Below are 20,235 nucleotides of genomic sequence, written 5' to 3' on the forward strand. Positions count from 1 at the left end.
TTATTTTTTCTGATAAAGAGGGAAAATATGTAGTTTGCCTCTAAATACAGGTGGTTGAGCAATCTGACTCAGCAAATCAATGTTTTTCTAAGGATCAGGAAAGTATTGAGCCTTTTTGGAAACAAAACAAACAAAAAACCCAAACCCCACCTAACGAGAAAGTTTATCTGCAAAGCTCAGATGACCCTGAAGTTTGGTTGTAGCTCTCCCATAGAAGCTTAACAAGTCGCGTAATCCTATAGAAAACCCTAGCCCTTGATTAAGGTATGGAAAGCCCGAGCTGCTGCAGGCTGGCATTGAACAGGTGCATCTGTTTACTTTCCAGCTACTCATCTTCCCTAATAAAAAACAACCCTCAGACCGTAAATACAATTAGATGCTGAATTAAGACTGCAAAAATATTGAGATCCCTGGAGACAGTCTGAAAGATCTCCCCGTGCCCTCCCCTCCCCAAAAAAGACTTTAAGGAGGTTTCCTGGCTTCTGTTACATTGAGCTGCGTTTATAAAACTATGTCTGCAGGCATCCTGGATCCTGTAATGTGATGATGCTCTACCGTAATCTCTCTCTCAGGGACCCTGTTGTGAGCATCAATACCATGGTACTGTCTATTCAGTGTAAACATGCACCTTAAAATTAAAAAATACATTCAAACAAAGCATGGCCGAAGCAGACAGCAGCCTGCCCGGCAGGATCAGCCGCGAGCTTTTCTCCCTCTAATCTGCCCACCGAGCAGCGTCACAGAGACTGTTTTTTATCAAAACAAAGGCTGGATGCTGGCTGGGAAGTGTGAAGCCGACTAAAAATGGCTGAAAAGCTGTCCGAGGCGGCCGGGAAGGTAGCCGGCCCCACCCAGCGCAGACACTGACCCGCTCAAAACAAGCTGAAAATAAGCCCAAAAGGGAGATGCTATTGTTCCCCTTGGCTACTCAGCAGCAAGACATCATCATCGCAACATTTTGCCCCCCAACGGCTCAGAGAAGTGCTCAAAAGCCCCATGAAAGGATTATTTATTTTTTTTCTTTTTTTTTAAAGCAATCCTACAGCAAAACATGAAGCGGGTGGCAATGCCGCGGTTGACTCAGTGCTATCGCGCTTCTTGCCGAAGCTGCGTTTTCTTTGTGTCGACGCTAGGCTAAGCCCTGCTATGGGTGTGTCCGTGGGCAGGATGCACCGAGGAGCCCAACGCAACCGCTTCGAACCCTCGCGAGCCCGAGCCGGCACCAAATCACCATCACCCGGCTTTCCTAAAGCCCAAAAGGTATGAAACCATGAAACCAGCAGCAGCCCCACGGAGAGAGTCAGGGATGAGAAATGACACAGCTCCCTGCAAGGGTGGATGCTTTGGGGATGAGCTGTAAGGTGGGAAGGAAGGTTCTGTATCCTGGATGCTTTCAGGGTGAGACAGCTGGAGATGGGAGAAATGCATTCAAATAAAAGAATTAAGGGCTTTTAATCTTCCTTTCTTAAATTAACCCCCAAACAAAAGCTTCATGGGGAGGGAGAGAAAACAGCATGCAAAGGCCCACAGGTGAACAATGCAAAAATGGATGGATCCTGCCTTTGCCTCCTCTGACATGCAAGTCCTTCTAGCATGCAACACTAGAATAGATATAATACCCTGACATTTCCAGTTGCTCCAGAGACAGTCCATCTTGGTGGAATCGGCACTGGCTTGCATCTCGGAAGGGCTGAGGAACTGCCGGTCCGTCTCGTCGCAGGCACTGCGTTAGCAGTCAGGCATTCCCGAGCATGGGTGGGTTAGCGGGTATCGCTCCCGTCTCCCCGCTCGGCTCCGGACTGATGCTGTAAGCAGCACAGGCGGAGGGGGGAGGGCATATTGTACGCGCTGCGGTCTCTACTGCAGCAAATCAGCGGTGTGATGTGGTTGCCCTAGGGAGCAGGCTCCTTTGAAAAGGGGATGCAGTCCCTTTTCAAATCAAAAGCTTGCACTCGGCGGCTTAGCCTCCTAAAGCCATCGAAATGGTTAAGGCAACCTGACGGCAAAGAAATAAAAACAAATTGGGTGTGGGTGGACGGTGGGGGTGGGGGGGTGAGCAGTGTTTCCTATGTGGCTGTATGGTTGTGACTATTCATGTTCCAGAAATTTCTTAAGAGTGATGAAATCTGGTGTTTTCTTCATTTTTTTGTGAGGGACAAATTTCCCCCCAGCCCCTCCAGGTTTTTATGTCCCCAGCCCTGCTCCTCCTCTACCCAGCCGGGTGATGTTGGGGAGCAGGCAGGAGAAAACCAAGGTCAGGATCCAACCCCAACACAGCAACACCCATTTTTCTATTTTTTTCAAGACTATTCCAGAAACATAAAAAAAACAGCAGGCTACCCACACCATGGGGCTTCAGCCTTCACCCCCAGCACGCACAAGCACCCACAGGTATGGGGTGACCCACATGGCCCCCCAGCCCCTCACACCAAGCCCTGCTACACCGGGATGCTGAGCACCACAAGCTGGACCCAGGTTGGGGTGTGAGGTGTGAGCGCTGCCTCCTCTCGCTGCCCAAAACGCTGCATCAACCAGGATTTGAGGTGCAAGAGTGCAGGTACACAGGACAATTTGTAAAAAAGCATCTGCTCTCAATAGTAACTGAGGGCCCACTAATAGCTGAATTTTAACACCAAGCCAAATGCTCCTCTGCCAGTAATATACCACCTCTGCCTCAGTTTCCCCATCAATAAACTACTGTAAGTAACTTGCAGATACATCATAACTAAGCAATGGCCATACTTGGCAAATGCTGGGAAAGAAAATGCTTTACAGCCACCCAACCTATTTGCCTTTTCAGCTTTTGGGGTGGTTATTAATCACAAAGAAACTCCCCATAAATCTGAAGAGGAACCTGAGATACTGCATATCAGACTTGGTCCAGTCTTCACTGGTAGAATGATCCAAATTGCAGACCTCTGAGGCTGTATTTAATCTTTTAGATCATGGTAGTTTATGAAATAATTTTACTTTAACCATGTCATATTGAGTTTAGCTTTTTTACATGGAAACAGACACCGGCACAGACACAGTGGGTCATGTACACATCAGCATGGATAATAGTTTGAACTTCTCTATTCTTTTGGCTCCAAAACCAAACAGTATTTAAAGCCTGAATTAACAAAGATCTTCTCCAGCTGGCAGTAGTAGGTCACTTATCCTTCCCTCAGGTAACTCATCTCATAGAAGAAAGTCAAAATTTAAGGAGAGATTCACCACAGTGTGATCTTAATCTTTACCTGTGAAACTCTGCTGGGATAACAGAGGCCAACAGCTATTGTCTGTGTTTCAAAACCATCTTTGAAATCCCCCAAAACCTTGCTCTAGGCTTGAATCTTCAGACCCCTAACAGGGAAATCATTACCTGATTGGTGCAGAACTGGTTTCAGTCATCATTGCATACAGTGATATTATAATAAATCATCTACAAATGATGTTACAAGTCTTGATTTTGTGTCCTTCCTGGCTTTGTTAAAAAAAGGGGTTGTATTCACAAGCAGTGTATATAAAACAAAGCTGTCATTCACATGGAACTCCTAAATCCTGAAATCCCTGCAAAAAAAGCCAAAGAGACCTCAAACTTAGTGCATGAATGAAAACTCATGGCTATTGAGCATGTGCAACCAGCAACACAGCAGTGAGAAGACACAAAATCTCTGCTTAGTCTCACTGTAACACACATTTCTCAGTCAAGCATAAAAAACAAATTCCCTTTGGAGAGAAAAGTGGTCCATGTACATTTAACATCCCAGTGTTGTAGGAAATAGTGATGGTTTCTCCTTTCCTTCATCGTTGGTAAGGATTTTTCTTACTCCAGACTTCAGGTCTCCATCTCCTTCTCCAGGCTACCAAAATTAACCATACCTTCAGTTTTCTTGTTTAAATTCTTACTTCCATTTGGAAAAATGCCTCTTCAGTCCTGGTCCATATGATTGGACTGCCCGACGTTACTTCCAGAGCTATTTTAACTGATGGGTGCCAGAACCCATCACTTTACCACCAGTAACAACAACGATGCATTTGAGTTAGAAACAGAACTGGACTGGAACTGTGAGATGAACCTACTAAGAAGATGCGAATGGGCTAAGAAGGTCTGCAGCTGATCCCAGGAGCTGAGTCAGCTGGGGGACAGAGACAGCACCTGGCATTAGTGTGGTGTGTATTTCTACACAGACTCGCACAAAAAGTTTAACAAAATCCCAATCAGTACGGGGTAGATCCAGGACTAAAACAGCAATTGATAAAAAATTCATTCCTACAATGAGAATTCAAATTATGCATTCAGTAAGTAGTAAGCCAGAATTAGGGCTAAGCAGTTGGCCATCAATAGACTGAGGGTGAGAACTACTTTTTTGTGACAGAACTAAACTAGGAAAACCAACTAAACATTTACTGAGCAGACTGGAAGGCACAAATAAGCACAGCACTGCCTGGATCTTGAAACAGTGAGACATGCACAGGTCAGAGATCTTGGCACCAGCTGCAGGATACTGCAGTGTTGGAGGAGAGGTGTCCTGTGATCATAAATAGAAGCAAGATTAAAAGCAGTAAGTGGAATTTGCTCCCCTTCCATTCAGAGCACTGTCCACGGGAAGTCTCCTTCTGCCGCAGGACATTACTGAAATGATGACAGATCTGAAGATGTTTTAGTGAGATCACCTACAGCTCAATGTTGATGGCACAGCCACAAGCTCATCAGTATTTGCCTGTTAAGTAGCTCTGCTGGAGATAACGACCAGAGAGAGTTCAGAGAAGAGCAACATGGCTGGTGAAGGGTCTGGAGCACAAGCTTGATGGGGAGCAGCTGAGGGAGGTGGGGCTGTTCAGCCTAGAGAAAAGGAGGCTGAGGGGAGACCTTATCCCTCTTTGCAACTGCCTGAAAAGAGGTTGCATCATGGAGGCTGTTGGTCTCTTCTCCCAAGTAGCAAGTGATGAGACAAGAGGAAATGGCCTCAAATTGTGCCAGGGGAGGTTTAGATTGGATATTAGGAAACATTTCTTCACAGAAGGGGTTGTCAGGCATTGGAACAGGCTGCCCAGGGAAGTGGTGAAGTCACCATCCCTGGAGGGGTTTAAAATACATACAGATGAAGTTCTTAGCAACGTGATTTAGTGCCAGAGTTAGGTTATGGGTGGACTCAGTGATCCTGAGGGTCTCTTCCAATCAAAATGATTCCATTATTCTGTTCTATGACCCGCGTGTGTGGTAAGGACATGTGGGGTAAGAACTCAGTAAAATGAAGTTACCTGGTTGCTTTCAGCCCATCCTAACCTCCTGCTGAGGGAAACCTCTGGCCAGGTTTACAAATGAGTAGGGCATTGCTGTCTGCCTCTTCTCTTTCCATCCCACCCCAGCAGGGATTGCTGGACGAGGTGCAGACTGCAGCTCAGCAAAGGACACAGGCACCTTGCTGTGGTGTTGGACCACCAGGGATGTGCTGCTTACAGGGGCACAACATGCCCTGCACCAGGACTAGCTCTCCAGCCCTAACATGCTTCCAACCAAAAGTCCTCCCACTTCCATGGTGACCCAGCCTGTCTGTGCACCGTTGATGAGCTCTGATGAGGTCAGAGTTAGCAACATTTAAGGCTTTTTAGATAAATATACCTGAATTGACAAAACAGCCTATAAGACCTAATGAAGTTTCAAGAACCTAATGAAGTTTTAAGAACTTTGTTAAGTTTAACAAGGGCAACTGTAGGGTCCTACACCTGGGCAGGAACAACCCCACGTACCAGTACAGGTTAGGAGCAGACCTGCTGGAAAGCAGCTCTGCAGAGAAGGACTTGGGAGTCCTGGTGGACAACAGGTTGACCACAAGTCGACAATATGCGCTTATGGCCAAGAAGGCAAATGGTACCTGGGGTGCATTAAGAAGAGTGTGACCAGAAGGTCGAGGGAGGTTGTTCCTCTCCCTCTACCCTGCTCTGGTAAGGCCACATCTGGAGTATATGTGTCCAGTTCTTGGCTCTCCAGTTTAAGATGGACGCGGAATTACTGGAGGGAGTCCAGTGGTGGGCTATGAAGATGATCAGGGGGCTGAAGCATCTTTCTTATGAGAGACTGAGAGAGCTGGGTCTGTTCAGCCTGGTGAAGAGAGGCTGAGAGGGGATCTCATAAATGTTTATAAATATCTCAAGGGTGGGTGTCAAGAGGATGGAACCAGACTTCTTTCAGTGGTGACCAACAACAGGATGAGGGGCAGCGGGCACAGACTGAAGCACAGGAGGTTCCATCACAATATGAGGAGAAACTTCATTCCTTTGAGGCACCAGAGCCTGGACCAGGCTGCCCAGAGAGGCTGTGGAGTCTCCTTCTCTGGAGACATTCAAACCTGCCTGCACATGATCCTGTGTGATCTGCTCTGATGATCCTGCGTTAGCAGGTGGGTTGGACTGGTTGATCTCCAGAGGTCCTTCAACCCAAATCATTCTGTGATTCTGTGAAGTACCTCCTGTTCCACCATGGGAAGGATCCCACACAGCCCTAAACTTCTGAGCTGTCCCTTAACAATCCTGCTGGAGGGAAGGGTGGCAAATCAGCATTGGTTTCAAAGAATATTTAACGATAACAAATTCAAAAATAGAGCTGAAGCCGATGCCAGTTCTGCTCTAAGCGCGGTGACTTTGAAGACACTTTGGACTCATTATGTTTTTCAGAACAGTCCTCTGCACCACTCCGCATCAACGCATCGTGGGACACATTGAGGGCAGTGCCAGATCTGCAACATGGTGCTGTAAGATCCTGACATTTAGCACTTTAGGAGAACAATAGCATTAAAGGAGATCATTGGGTTTTTCTTCTAAGCTAATTTGTTCTTAGCATTAGCAACAAAAATAGAGGGGATGCTATTTTAAAAGTTGCATTAATATGTCTCGAAGCTCTAAAGAGCAATGGGAAATTTTTGCCTTAGTACTCCAAGCCAAGGGCAGCCAGCAATTACATTTTCATGAGGAGGCTGTCAACAGCAGAGGGATGGGCCAGATCCTGGCTCTGCTCTCATCCTTCCTTCTGGCTTTAATTTGTTCTTGCACAACACGTTTCCTGGGCTGCAGAATCGCTCAGGTGAAAAGGCCACGAGCTGGGAGATGCTGATGGCTATTTCAGATCTATCACTACTCAGTCTAGGTGGGACACAGACAGTTCTGCCCTCGCTGTCTTTTGCCCTGGGTCTTTGTTGTTTTCTCTTAGGAGATTGATTACTTTTTCTTTTTTCTCAGATCTTTCAATCACAAAATGACTCAATAAGCTGGTAAAAAAAGACAATACGGTCTTAAACGGGTGCAGTTTAAGTCTGGAGCCAAATACTACAGAAACAAAAGAAACCCCATGTCTCAACATGTCACATAATGTTTCAGCTTCCCTGAGATTTCTTTTAGATGTCTTGAAATGCCTGAGTTTATGAGGGTTTTTTTTTTAAACGATCAGTCAAAATTGTTGCATTGTTCGCAGGAACAAGAAGTATCATGTTAATAAGTATATTTTAATTATTATAATAAAAATAATAAATAATATCATTATAATTGTATTAATAGCAATTATTAATAAATATTAATTATGTTATATTAAGGATAATTCTTTATGACATTAATATACATGTTATTAATATGTTTCCAGATAATTTGTTAAGCTTCTGCTCTGCTACTGTTCTTCATGCCTATTTTTTGCTCCAAGTCTGAGACTGTCATGAGGTCTTCAGCAATGACCGTGTGACATGAGTCAAATGAGTGTGTGAAAGAATCAGGTGAGACATCCTTTGCACTTGCTTTCCCCCCTGGGATTGAGGTGGCCTTTTTTGAATCCCAGCAAATGAGCCATTTTGGGGGGAAGTCCTTAAATTTGGTGCTATTGTTAAAGTACCATTTTCCATTTCCATTTTTGAACCTGGCGCGGATCCTCTTCACCAGCCACCCCAGAGGTGGCTGTCACTTCTGCGGTGCCATTTGAGCTCACTGACCACTGCAGGCAACAGCATTTCTGACACATAAGAATAACTTCTGATTTACTCCTGGCTCTTCAGCAGTGGATAATTTCTCTTAGTTCTTTAATGTTATTTTCGAACCATGAGGATCACAGAAATGAAGGCTCTATTCCTGCCATTGACCTAGAAAAGTCTTTTGATTCTTTCCAGTGGGACTAATTTTTTCAGTCGCTGGAAACGTTAAAATTGGGTATTTCTCTCCATTGGCAGACGTAGTTGGTACATCTGCATTCCTCCTTTAAGATATGATCAGTACAGCTGATGAGATCCTAAAACTCTGGCTGACCTACTGAATTCCCCCATCAGAGCAAACTCTTATGGTCCTTGCAGCCTACCCCCATTTCCAAACCTGCCACTTTTAAGCCCGTGCTGCTAAATTCATCTCCTTTACAGCATTGCTGGTGCAGCAGCTGGCATTATTAATTCCATTTCATTAACTGATCTTCCTAATGCACTGGAAGACAAAAGAGAAGACAGTCCCGAGACCACAGCGTAGCTGTGCCTCGGGAGATCTATGTTCAGTCCTCGTGTCTGCCACAGGCTTCCTACGTGACCTTGGGAATCATCTCTCTTGGGTCTCTGGGTCTGCCTGGTCTATTTAAATTTGGGGCATCATCTGCTTTATGAACTTCATTTCTGCAGCACCTAGCACAACATCTGCTGCTCTAGCAAAGAAGCCTCACACATTTTTGCAATACAAGTTACAGGGTCTCAGTCTTGGACCAGTGGAGATCAAGGAAGATTGTAAAGATGAATCCATTGCTCTTGGAATTGGTGAAATCCTGCCTGGTGCTGGACAAGGATGCTGGAGGACAGAGGAGCCTCTTCTTTGGCCAAGTGTGCCCAGAAGAGAAGAAGACGACACACTTTTAGCAAATTCTTAAAGCAAGGTCTGGCAGCCAGTGCCTGAACTGGGGAAATGAGGGCTGGACTTTGCCACATGGATGTGCCACAAGCCACTAGCATCCCAGTCCCTGCCTGGGCAAGGTCCTGTGCTGGGGGCAGAGGAGATGGCCCTGGAGCAGCTCATCTCCCTGGCTGTCCCCCTGCACTGCTGGCACCCTGCAGAGCAGGCACAGCCCCTCCAAGCCGCTTTGCTGGGAAGAGGTATCCACAGAACTTGCCCAGCCAAGTGCTGCCCTTTGCTCCTGCACACATCCAGGTGCCGGGCTGAGGCAGCTCTCGTACAGCTCAGGAAAGATGCGCTCAGAAAAATGCCCAAAGCCTGGCTTCCAGCTTACAGGGGCCGCCCCTACCTCCTGTCCTACTGGGATCAGACCCAAGTTTTGAAGCTCCAGGTGCCGATTCAGGGGCTGTGATGCTCCATTCAAGTGCAAAATGCAACTACAAATTGTGCAAATGCGACAGTAAATTAAACCAACAGCCTGAGGGTAGAGACTCAGGAGACCCAGGCTTCTTTTGCAGCAGTGCCACAACATTTTAATTCAGTCTGGGATTCTCACAGGTAGCCTGGGGTGCCTGCAAATGGGCTCTGGTTTGCAGCATTTCTGCTGGCTCCCCTGCTCCTGTGCCCAGTGCTCCTCCTGCCAGCCCAAACCAGGCGGGTGGGAGAAGGTGCAGAGTGATTTACTGCAGACCAGGCCCCCTTCCCCAGCCCCCATTCCAAAAAAAAGTCATTTTCTTTGGGGAAAGAAGTCACTGAGCTGGCACTGAGCTGCACACCCCTCTACACTGTGCTGGAGAGCTGCATCGAGCATCTCAACATCTTTGCATTCCCCATCACTCTCCCCTCAGCACAGGAGACCAGGAGGATAAATGCATTAGCAGCGGAGGTGTGCGGATGCTGTGGTCATGCACACAGCAGCTCGACCGACACACAATTGTCATGGCAACCCCAGCTTTCCCCAGAAAACAGACCGCTAAAACACCACTGGATGTAATGGCCACAACCGTATGTTTCATGGATGCAAGATTCCTGGGTACCAAAATGCTCTCTGCAAAGGAAGGGGTGGCACTCACTGAGCCACAGCACTAAATCATTCACAGGCTGGGAAGTCAGCTGATAATACGGAGATGATCTTGCCCAAGGTTGCAGAAAAAAGGGGGACAGGTCAGGGTCAGGGGAGGGGGTTGGAGAGCGGATGCAACCCCGCAGTGCTTGCAAAGACGATGGAGGAGGCAGAACATTGCTTATTGCAGCAATGCTAACAGTGCTGCTCAGGCCTGATGAGTGAGGAATGTTAGTATTGTCCAAGGGAAAAAAAAATATATATATATATAAATGAAGGACATAAAATATTGGTGTGTAAGGAGTGTCAGTGCAACGCTGTGGGATGGGGAGAGCAGAGAGAACCCGAGCAGGGCTCTGGTGAGAGCCAAGATGAGCACTGGCTGGAGAAATGCTTTGGACAGTGAAGCAGCACTCTGATTTTTAAATGTTATTATGGGCCTCTAGGGTAATTAGAACAATTAGATCAGGAAATGCTGTGCCAGAAGTGTCGCCTGGATAGTGGTCAGAGTTGTGTTTGCTGGGGAAATGAGCAAGGAAAATGTTTTTGTGGGGCATTTTAGGACATTGTGTAGAATAAGAGCTACACAGAGAAGTGTTGGAGCGGCTGGCCCTGCCCCAGCACATCCCCTCACATGGGGCAGAGGGAAGAGGAAAGGATGGATCATATGTATATGATATGAATATACCTATACCATAAGCAAGGTGAAACAAGCTTCCAGCATCAAATCCGAAAAAACAGCCAGCTCATTAAGAACTTAACATCAGTCATCCTTAAAACTAGATTTCTTATGCATATAGATGCAAAATGAACAAAAAGAGAATAAAAAAATGCAGAACACAGATAAACCCACTGAATTTGTGGAAATGGGTTTCTCTCTGAAGAATAGATTCCAGCCCTGAGTATTTGAATATAGTGTATCCTCGCTCTCCCTCTCCGCACACAATGAGAAAGTCCTAATTTGGATGCTGACGTCGAGTATCTGAGAAAAGACAATTTCACTTCCCGTTCTCAAGGCCAAGGGATTAAAGATAGATCAGCAACACTATTCCACGTTTAAAAAACCAAACCAAAAGACCTAAGGAATTCAAATTTCCCTGATTGTATTGTTAAACACTACAAGCCACAATTTTCTGATCGCTTCTGCAAAGGAATGATAACCCTCTACTCTGGGATGAGCATGAATATATAATAGGAGTTACAGAGTGAATTTGAATAAATATATGTAAAATGGAATTATTTTGCCATCTTTATCAATTAATAAGCAGCATGAAAGTTCCCTGGATAAAACTGAACAAGGAAAAATGTTTTCCTTATATCACAGTACATTTAACCACTCTGCTTCAATAATGGATAACACGTGGATATGGAAGAAGTAGCCGTAGTTTCAGAGTAACAGGGTAGATTTGCAGAGATACAGGAAGAGCGGTTATCCCAGAGCACTGCACACGAACAACGTGAGGTGGAAGGGTAGCATCCTGCATTTTCTGCATGAACAGAATTCCTTTGCAACAGGTTTGGCCTTCCCAAAAACTGAAGAATTCCCAATAGTAAAATAGGTCTGGGGAAGCATTGCAAAAGGTCTGCTGGGAATTCTGAGGTGTTTTCCCTAGGCGTTTCACTCCTGGCAAACGTTTAAATACATGGGGCTTTGCTGAAACTCCCTGACTGAAACAGGTACCACCAAATACCCCTTTGTGCTGCATCTGATACCTCATTCTTAACAAAAACATCCAGCGACCAAAACCACAATATCCCTGTGTCCCATCTAGGGCTCTTGCATTTCATATACCAGACACTTAAAATTAATTTCTGGTGAATGAATCAGAGATAAAACATAGTGGCATGACATTAATTTTATATTATGATAAATTCAAGAAAACCACAATCTTTGTATATGCAGGCAAAACACACCCAAACCCAAATGTCATGTTTTGTTGTTGATGAACCCCACCTTTCACAGGCACGGTAGATGCGATCAGCTGTTGCTGAATGCCAGGCAGGTCTCCAAGTCCTCCTGGTCCTCAGCACCCGCAGGCCCAGGCTTTGTAAATAAAGACCCCCCCCATCACCTTGAAGCTGAGAGACATCAGCCCTGTAGATTACATTGTCTAGTACTGGGGGCTAGTGAAGGGATGGTACTTCATTTTGGAAGCAGCAGCTCTTATCTATTCCAAAACACTTGCTTTTTAACTGTTTTTTTTCTCCTTTTATTTTTTTTCCCCAAGTTGCCTGACATTTGAAGTGATCAAAGTTTTCTGTGAACCACAGCTGCTGAGTTTCAGATAAATACGGCCACACCGCTTTGCATTTGTTTGTTTTCCTCAGGTTGCAAACCTGCAGTCTCAAGACCTACTTATTTTGGAGCAGGGAGAGCAGCTGCTTGTCACCACGTGCTTCAGCAACCCAGGAGGAGCACAGCTCTGTGTTCAGGGTGCAGCTCAGCACTGCTTGCAAGACAGGGCCCAATCCTGCTCAGGAAGCAGGGAGCAAAACTAACCAGCAGCCCCTGTGCTGGCCTGAGGAGCCAGAGCAACCCTGGAGTGGGCAGAAAGCAAAAGGAGACGTGATGCATGGAGACAGGCTGTTTATAGGGATGCACAGAGGGGATGATGGAGGTGGCTGTGGCTGAGCACTGTGACATGCACAGCCCACGCTGAGACAAAAGGAGACCACTCTGTAGAATCATAGAATGGTTTGGGTTGGAATGGACCTCCAAAGCCCATCCAGTGCCACCCCTGCCATGAGCAGGGACATTGTCAATCAGATCAGGTCGCTCAGAGCCCCGTCCAGCCTGGCCTGGGATGTCTCCAGGGATGGTTCATCCACCACCTCTCTGGCCAACCTGGGCCAGGCTCTCACCACCCTCAGGGGCAAAAATTTCTTCCTCATGTCCAGCCTGAATCTCCCTCCTTTAGTTTAAAACCATCACTCCTTGTCCTATCACAACAGGTCCTGCTACAAAGCTTGTCCCTGTCTTTCTTATCAGCCCCTTTTAAGTACAGAAAAGCCACAATAAGGTCTCCCCAGAGCTTCTCATCTCCAGGCTGATCAACCCAGCTCTCTCAGCCTGTCCTCCCAGCAGAGCTGTTCCTGTCTCCGATCATTTCTGTGGCTCCTCTGGCCCCTCTCCAACAGGTCTATGTCTGTCCTGTCCTGAGGGCTCCAGTGCTCAGACCCTGAGCCCTTCAAGACAAGGTGAAGCTCTGGGGGCTCCAGGGTATCCATGAAACCACATGTAAAGGCAGGAAGGTCCTGGCCCCCTATTCCCTTGCCCTCCCATGCATTCCCACTCAGCCCAGTACAATTTATTTTGGCCTCCCCATTAGCTGGGAAGTAAATGTGGCAATTACTTAGCACATCTGAAGTGTCAGAACCCTTTGGCACATTTCCCTGAAGCTAAATAATTAATGAAGGATTCTGATTAGCGTGAATCTTGTGGAATAATCAGACAGTGTGAGTGACATTTATTTTTACCTCTTGACACTTTAGATGGGGCTTTGTTAAGAGGCCAAGGATGGATGGGCTTCCTGGCTGCTGAAATGGGAGTCTGTCCTGCAGCTGAAAGGGCTTGGCTTGGGGTTCGTTTTGGGAAAAAGGTTTCTGCCCTACTTTGTGCTTACACTGCCAAAGAGAGAAGCAACCTTCAAAATCTGAACACTTTGCAAGTGATGGATGACAAAATACACTTATATTCCATACAGGAAAGGCAGCTCACATAAGCAGCACCCAGCAGCTTGTTCACCTCAATGTCTCACTAGAGGCTTTTTTCCCTCTCACCAACAAACAGGGGTCAAGCAGAGGATATCGGGTTTGAGTCTGCCAAGGCTCAGGTTCAGCTTCTGCAAACCAGACCACTGCAGCAGGGGAGATGGTTTTAACATCAAAGAGGGGAGATTCAGGCTGGAAATGAGGAAGAAACTTTTTACACTGAGGGTGGTGAAACCCTGGCCCAGGTTGCCCAGAGAGGTGGTGGCTGAACCATCCCTGGAGACATCCCAGGCCAGGCTGGACGGGGCTCTGAGCAACCTGAGCTGGTGAAGATGTCCCTGCTCATGGCAGGGGTGGCACTGGGGGAGCTTTGAAGGTCCCTTCCCACCCAAACTATTCTATGATTCTGTGACCTGGCTCTGCAGCAGGGTCAGGCCCCATGGAGTCATGCCTGTGGCAGCAGGTTTCCAGCTTTGCCTCTAATGACAGAGTGACCTGGTGTCCCTGCGCGGTGAGAGCCCTTCTAGTGAGAGCCTGCTGCATGAGAGATGCAGGAGCTGGTGGCTGTCGCTCAAGGTCCACTTTCTCTTACAAGTGCTTTCTTTTTGCATCAATTCCCCCCACAAAGCACACCAGCCACCCAAAAAGGTGCACTGAGCCCTGCCAGTGCCATGCGGGTCTGTGTCAGCCAGTGCCCTTTCCGCAGCCCGTCCTTGTTTTGCCCTCAAACTGCAAATAATCTGTTTTTTACCATGACCCAGGGAGGAGACAGGCTGCCCAGCAGACACGTGGAGCTATTACATGAGCAAATTGGGGGGTTTTTTTGGGTCCTGAAATGCAGAGGAGGCTATGATCCTCCTACCCAGGGAGGGGATGAAGGTAAAGCAAAGGGATTACATTAAAGCTGAATTCTCCTGGCCTCAAATGCCACTGCTATAACAACACCAGCTCCAAAACCTACTGACCTTGCCCTGTCTCATGTATTTCACCCTGAACACATGTGCTCAGGGAGGGAGGATGCTTTCAGCACCCACAGCAACACCAGTTGGGCACCTCAAAAAGTTGCCCCTCCTTAAAGGGGTTTCCTCCTCGCCCAGAGTTTTGTACAAATGGGAGGCAAAGGGCTTCTCACAAAGAAAAGCCAATGTTTTGGAAATCATGTACTTTATGTCTATGCCTGGTTTCACTTCATCCAACACATGTTTCCATGGAAGCAGAGAAGGGAGCGGGGAGCCTGCGGCTGCAAATCACAGCGATCTCGTTGCCCGCTCCCGAGTCTGGAGAGACAAATGGATCATTAAAAATAAAACAAAACTGAAATTTAAACAATCCCTTGTGATAGAAGATAGCAGATAGCAGATATTTAGTGCTGCAATGTTGTTTTTAGGGGCCAGAGTCCAAGCGCATCACAGCTGAATGAAACCGAACTTGGGCTCATTCTCAGAAAAAACACAGTATGCACTGAATAAAATGATTTTTATTCTTTTGTTGATCCCATTGGTGTAGTAATTGTGTGAGCGCAGAGAATGTCAGCACAGCACACAAAGGGAGTTATATAAACTGATTAAAAAGATGTTTTCAGCGTGGTTTGAAGGAGTGTATTGCAGAGAGAGGTCAAAACAAGGATGGTTTAGGAAATACTGGTTGTTTAGGAAAATGGAAGGTTTGTCTGTTGATCCAAACCCAGTTCTGATCTCAGGAGTAAGTCTCCTGAAGTCAGTCAGTCTCTCTTATCAACATGTCCTTTGAGCAGAAACTCAGTTTCGACAACAACCACAAAGTTTTCCCGGCCTTCAACTGGCACCTTGAGGCATCACCGCATTCCAACAAAACATGCATTTCCTAACCGCTTGCAAGCGTGTTGCAAACGCACCTTCTCACTGCTGAGCCAGGCACGTTGCACTGGGAGTAATTACCATATATCCTCAGGTAAAAAGCTGCCTCTCAACCAAAATGTGGCACTCAGCCACCTGAACACAGCCGCTCCGCACAGCTGCTCACGAGCGACTGAGCTGGATCTTCCTTCCCAGTTGCCTTGCGCCGGCTCCCAGCAAGGCAGCGGGGCTGATGCATGTGCAACCATCATGTGAGCAAATGCGAATGTCCTTCCTGCATTTACCCCCATAAATATATATATGCATATCCATCTGACAGCAGCCTGCTTTCTCCCAAGAGGCAGCAGAATTTCTCACCAGTAGATGTTGTTTTCTTTCTTGACTGGCAGGCAAGAAAAATTAGTCAGACTTAAAAAAGCTGCTGATTAGAAAATAGACTTGCAGACTCTAGTGGGTTAAAAATCCTGAGTTTCTAGTGCTTGTGAGATTTCCTCCCCACAGCTCTGTGTAATGGATTAGGAGCTGTTCTCTATAGCTGCCTGAATGCTGAATTTCTGAATACTGCGATCAATACTGTATTGAATACCGATACCTATGATCTAATGACAGCTCTGTGTGCATTTATTACTTAAGTTTAGTAGATAGCTTTCAGGAGGAGAAAAGCAAAAATTGAAAGAACGGGTCAAATTAACCTGAGTTTGTTCAATACTACATTCGAACAGGGAAATATGTGAGATGAAAATAAATTTATTGGGGAAAATGAAGGGACTTAGCTTGGACCTGGTGTCCCCAGAGCCTGCAAAAATCCCAGACAACTCTATACCAGCACATCCCAATGAGAAAATGCCAGTTATTGCCAAAAGTATCATTCTTGCCTTTTCTAGCCTGTGAAATTCATTGCTAAAAGGGGGTTTCAGGGCAGTTGGCCAAGACAGGGCAGGGCCTTGCAAACTTGTTTATACACAGTCTGTGTTGGTGCTGAGTACCAGCATCCCGGCAGGACCTGCAGGGAGCAGGGAAGCTGGTTTGGTTTTAATCTCTGGTTAATCCTTGATTTTTCTTTCTTCATCCCACCAACAGGAATTGCCTGGTGGAACGGGTTGGTCCAATGAACTATGATAATCCAGGATTTCTTCTTTTTTTTTTCTTAAAAAATAAGGACAACAAATCATAATAGTGATTTGTGGCTTGTTTCTACCTATGGCATTGGTGAGCAGGACATTGAGTGTCCACTGGGCCCAACAGTCTGAAAGTAAAAGGTTCCTGTACCCCATTCCCAACCCTGAGCCCACGAGGACACGGCTCTGCAAGTTATAAAACTCAGCAAAGGAAGAACAGTGCACCTAAATTCTTGGACCACATAGGAATGAACCAGAAGGCGAGCAGAAAACCAGTGCAGATGAGTGCAGAGGATATCAGAAAAGCATTTGCCTCCAGACAGAGTGGGATATTGATGTGTAGAGTCATACAGCAGCACATACTGGACAGGAAGCATCCAAAACACGTCGGAAATTGGGTGATGGAAAGGGAGAAAGCTGTCAATAAAATCAAGCAGCGTGGCAAAGAGAGGAGGAAGGAGAAGGCTAGTAGGGCAGCTAGCACAGAAGCCACTGGTGTTTACCTTGCACTGTGTATTAATGACCTTGAGAGTGGTGCCATTATCTAGTGATGCCAAATTGTAGGAGGCACAGAACAAATTAATTACAAATGGGAGATTAGGCTTACGGTCTGATAAGCAGCTCATGGAGTTCAATGAAAAGAAGTTTTAATGAGATTAAGTGACAAAGCCATCACTTAGAAGGAAGCATTAAACAGACTACAGACAAGGAGAAAGAACTGGGGGCGAAGGCAGAGAACTATTAAAACCATCTGTGTTATTAAAAGAAGAGTAAACAAGGCCTGTGCTTCTCAGGGAGAAATGGAGATAATAGTAAATTGTGCTGGCACTGCTGGTGGAAACTCCTCCCTTGAACGTATCATATGCAGCATCAGAGTCAGACTCAGGGGGATATGGATGGAGTGCAGCAAGGGTATCCCAGCACACATTTGGGACCAAAACAAGAAGCAAAGTACTGGCTGCCCTGAATTACTGCAAGGAAGAGGCCCAAGGGGAGATCCAGGAGGTCTGGTGTTACTGGGCGACAGCAACGTGTTGGAGCTGGACTTGATGGAGAAGACTTTGGCCCACTTCAAAAACACATGCAGCAGGTTATTGGATGGTAGGAACCAAGGACAGAAACAGGCTAGCAGTTAGTATGTCAGGCCAAGAAGGGCAGCTCTTAAGTAATAACAGCTACTGCTAATGATGAATAATTAAAGCAGACCTCTGGCCCTAGTTCCGTTCCTTTAATGTCAGCAGAAGCATCGTTTATAGTATGCAACAGGAGGAATCATGTGCTCGCACAGATTGGCTGTGCTTCATCTCCCACCAAACCCACCGCATCCTTCTCCACGAGCTGGATTTAGAGCTGAGTTCAAATATTATAGGAATGGGAGCAGCTTTGAATCAGACTGATGAGAGACCTGGGCTGTAAAGGCAGCCCCATCTTACCATGCAGCAAATGTGCAAGGGCAGGGACCGGAGGGAACATCGCCTGTTCACATTACCTACCACGAGCCAAAACATTTACTGAAGAGGAGGAGAGAAACATCTCATCTTTCAACAGAGGTGGGCAGACTTCTGTATGTCTGTTTTATAAAGCGAATATTAGACACGTTTCCTCATCTTTCCTCTTCGCGATGGGACAGGTGCAGTTGGAGTACATGGAGCTGACTGACATTGCCAGGCATGCCGTGACTCACCAGCACAGATTTTACCAATTCTCCCTTCTCAAATGGATCCAATTAGGGAAAAGGTTTGGGAACAAAGCAGAGCCAATCTCAGCCCTCTCACTTGTCTCCCCTCCCTCTCACCTTTCCACCCACCCCCTACCCAAAGGGTAACACCATGGTGAGAGGATTGAGGGACTGAAGAAAGGAATGGGCACCAGGCAAACTAGTGCTGACCCTCAGCCAGCACAAAATGGTGGAAATTCCTGGTTTCACGCATTAAACAATCCTCCTCAGACTGGAATTCATCCTGCAAACTCTCCAAGGAGGGGATCTTACTGTCTGCTCTTCTCTTGGCTACACAAAAGATCCTGATCTTTCCTGAGTCTCCAGGCACTACAAATAAACTAAGATCTAAAACAAATAATCAGCACAGAACTTTCCTCTTCCTTATGAAATCAGGGAGCAATTTGTGCATGTTAAGGAACATGGCTAGCACTACAGACTTTCAAAGTCATCTGCTATTCCCCTGACTTATCTTGCAATGCAGATTACCCAAATGTGGATCCCTGGGTGCCCTCTGATACACAATTCCAGTAAATATTTACATCCTCTGTTCCTATTTTGGTTTAAAATATGCTAAAAGAATGCACAAGGTGTGCCTCAGCATTTTATAGACTCTTCACTTTAGTCAGCAAAAGCAAAATCCTGCAGGAGTGACTGCATGTTGCATTCTCACCTTTCTGGAAAGACTCAATCCCCCACAGTTAAATCTTATTAAAAAGAAAAAAACATACAAAACCAAAGTGTGTGGCAGAACCTTCTTCAGTGATATGATTTTTCAAACTTCTTTTCCCTTTGGTGGGGATTACCCAAAATAAGCTCACAGAGATGGACTCTACCATTTCTTAGGGTCTGTTGCTGAGTAAGGGAGAACCGATCCTGGGAAAACACAAACCTTGGAGGTTTAGGATGCGCAAGCTTTGTGCATGCTTCCTCGTTTGTAATTCCTTTTCTCAAGCCAGGGCTGATAGGGATGGGATGAGAACTTGGCCCACATGCCTGGTCACACCTGGCTCGACCTGGATGTGACACCCTGAGGAAACACAAGCACGGGCTGGGTGGGGGCTGTGGGTCCTTCCAACAAGCCCCTGTGCTGAGTGATGGGGACCAGGACCTCAAGGCTCACCACGGCACGTCCTAGCAGGGACATCTTTAGGGACAGGTCAGCTACAAATTCCAACTGTCACAACTGTTTTGTGGTATTTGCTGGAAGTGTATGGGATGGTCTTACCCTCAGGTGTGAGCAGGGCTGGTCGCTGGTGGGGATGGCACAGGGGCTGGCTTTGCTTTTGACTCTGGAAACAAGGAGCATTGGACACTGCAGGAGCCCAAAGAAACCAGAAACAAGGTATTTGGATGCAGCTGAGCATAGCTGGATGTGCTGATGTTGGTTTGTAAATGACCAGATAGCTCCTGCTGTGTGTGTTTCTGCTGCATGATTGTCCCCCTGCTTTCTCTGCAAAACCTCCATTTAGCAGTGCTGGGAACTCTCTCTGCTGAGCAGGTAGGAGGAGATGGGGAGGCTTAGGTATACAATTATACATATAGGTATGATACACATCTATGCCTGACCCAAATCCATGAATAGAAACTGCAGATCTGAACTCCACCCTTGCCCATAGGGCAAAAGTAAAGCTTCCATCTGAATAAATCCTGAAAATCTCAGCTGCCAGCATCTCCAAATCAGAACAACAGGAGCAGAAGCCAAGTGCTCTGAATATTTTCTTCCAGAATACCCAGGAGAGCTCGGCTATATGTAGCAGAGCCATTTACACGGTGTTTGAGGTAACATTTCTAGTCTTAGCAGACGGAGAGGTGCCAGGAAATGATTCTGCTCCCCAGGCAGGACTCAAACCATAGCACAGCCAGACCTGTGAGTCACATTGATCTTTTCAGCCCCTCCTC

At 46.5% G+C, this 20,235-nt stretch overlaps 1 protein-coding gene and 1 long non-coding RNA gene across 3 annotated transcripts in view; one reads left to right on the forward strand and one right to left on the reverse strand.

Annotated features, from left to right (window-relative positions):
* The window catches only part of RTN1 (reticulon 1), a 123,349-nt gene that overhangs the window by 15,513 nt on the left and 87,601 nt on the right, over window positions 1-20,235 (reverse strand). Inside the window, exon 1 of one of the 2 annotated variants that reach the window (XM_065063239.1) lies at window positions 1,620-2,029. The exons of the other annotated variant lie outside the window; for it this stretch is intronic. Within the exon in view, the coding sequence (XP_064919311.1) occupies window positions 1,620-1,680 (61 nt within the window). The 5' untranslated portion in view covers window positions 1,681-2,029. Of the gene's footprint in view, window positions 1-1,619; window positions 2,030-20,235 lie in introns of those variants that run through there. 2 annotated transcript variants of the gene reach the window in all.
* On the forward strand, window positions 1,125-18,691 carry LOC110361579 (uncharacterized). The gene is made up of 2 exons (XR_010472710.1): window positions 1,125-1,260; window positions 16,579-18,691. It is a non-coding gene; the product is annotated as an uncharacterized LOC110361579 (long non-coding RNA).

This window comes from Columba livia, chromosome 5, assembly GCF_036013475.1.
Source record: "Columba livia isolate bColLiv1 breed racing homer chromosome 5, bColLiv1.pat.W.v2, whole genome shotgun sequence".
Classification (NCBI taxonomy): domain Eukaryota; kingdom Metazoa; phylum Chordata; class Aves; order Columbiformes; family Columbidae; genus Columba; species Columba livia.